At 46.2% G+C, this 1,009-nt stretch overlaps 1 protein-coding gene across 1 annotated transcript in view; it reads left to right on the top strand.

Annotated features, from left to right (window-relative positions):
• The window catches only part of LOC108623814 (paired box protein Pax-6), a gene marked incomplete at its 5' end in the record, with an annotated part of 15,132 nt that overhangs the window by 10,580 nt on the left and 3,543 nt on the right, over positions 1–1,009 (top strand). Inside the window, one exon of the mRNA XM_018022615.2 lies at positions 468–787. Within this exon, the coding sequence (XP_017878104.1) occupies positions 468–787 (320 nt within the window). The remainder of the gene's footprint in view (positions 1–467; positions 788–1,009) is intronic.

The raw sequence follows: 1,009 nt of genomic DNA, 5'->3' as shown, positions 1-1,009 counted from the left end.
TATTAATTGTTATTAATTTCCTTGCATTGTTATTCATGTAGTTTATTATTCGTCATTTTCTTAAAACGCTTCGTATTGAGCGGAGCGGTTGTTCACGCGTCAAAAGCCGGGCGTCCGAGCCAACGCTCGTGATTCGTAGATCGCGCCAATCGAGCGCTCCGATTGGTCGAGGTTTTTTGTTAATAACTCTTCAACCACGCCTCGGATAACTTTTTCGCTAAGGAAAATGTTGTTTGAAATTACGTCAGGAACCTGCCATTTCAATATCTTAGACTAGTTTTGTGACACCCTTTATTTATACAAGATGACTGGTTAACCCTTTCCGTACTTTAACGAGTCTGACTTGTGATGAACATGTCTGACATGAAATAAACGTGTAGAAATGATTACCCTATGCGAGATTAGGCGTAACCTGTAGCCTAGCGATTGACCTGTATCTTCGTCTGTCTTCTCGTTCACTAACTCAGGTGTGGTTTTCGAATCGGCGGGCAAAGTGGCGACGCGAAGAGAAATTGCGTACGCAACGGAGGGACAACCCCCAGCATCAGCAACCGCAACAGCAACAGCAACAGTCGCAGCAGCAACAGCAACAGCAGCAACAGCAGCAGCAGCAGCATCCGGGCGGGGTGAGTTTGGTCGGCGGCGGACATCCGACACCCCCGCCAGCGTCCAGCATTTTGGCCGGACAACCACCACCCCAGGCACCGCCCTCGCCGCCTAGGATACACCATGGTTTCGCGCCCACCGCTGTTTACCCTGGGATACCCAGCATGCCTGACTCGTACAGGTGAGCAACGATTCGCTTTATCAATGAACAATTCTCACATCCACAGAAAATCTCAGTGAGAAAATTACTGCCTGACTTTTAAACGATCAGACCTCATCGCATTTAAGTACAGGTTGATTCATTTTTAACACTAGATTGCCCAAGGAAGTGATTTTGACTGGTTTTGGGCAAATGTACAAATAATAATGCATAAATTATTTTTTTTCCCAAGTGAAGTAAATT

The sequence above is a fragment of the Ceratina calcarata genome, unplaced genomic scaffold (genome assembly GCF_001652005.2).
Source record: "Ceratina calcarata isolate Rehan_Ccalc_2016 unplaced genomic scaffold, ASM165200v1 scaffold291.2, whole genome shotgun sequence".
Taxonomy (NCBI): domain Eukaryota; kingdom Metazoa; phylum Arthropoda; class Insecta; order Hymenoptera; family Apidae; genus Ceratina; species Ceratina calcarata.
The sequence above is the reverse complement of the archived record's forward strand: the minus strand, read 5'-3'. Positions and strand labels throughout refer to the sequence as shown.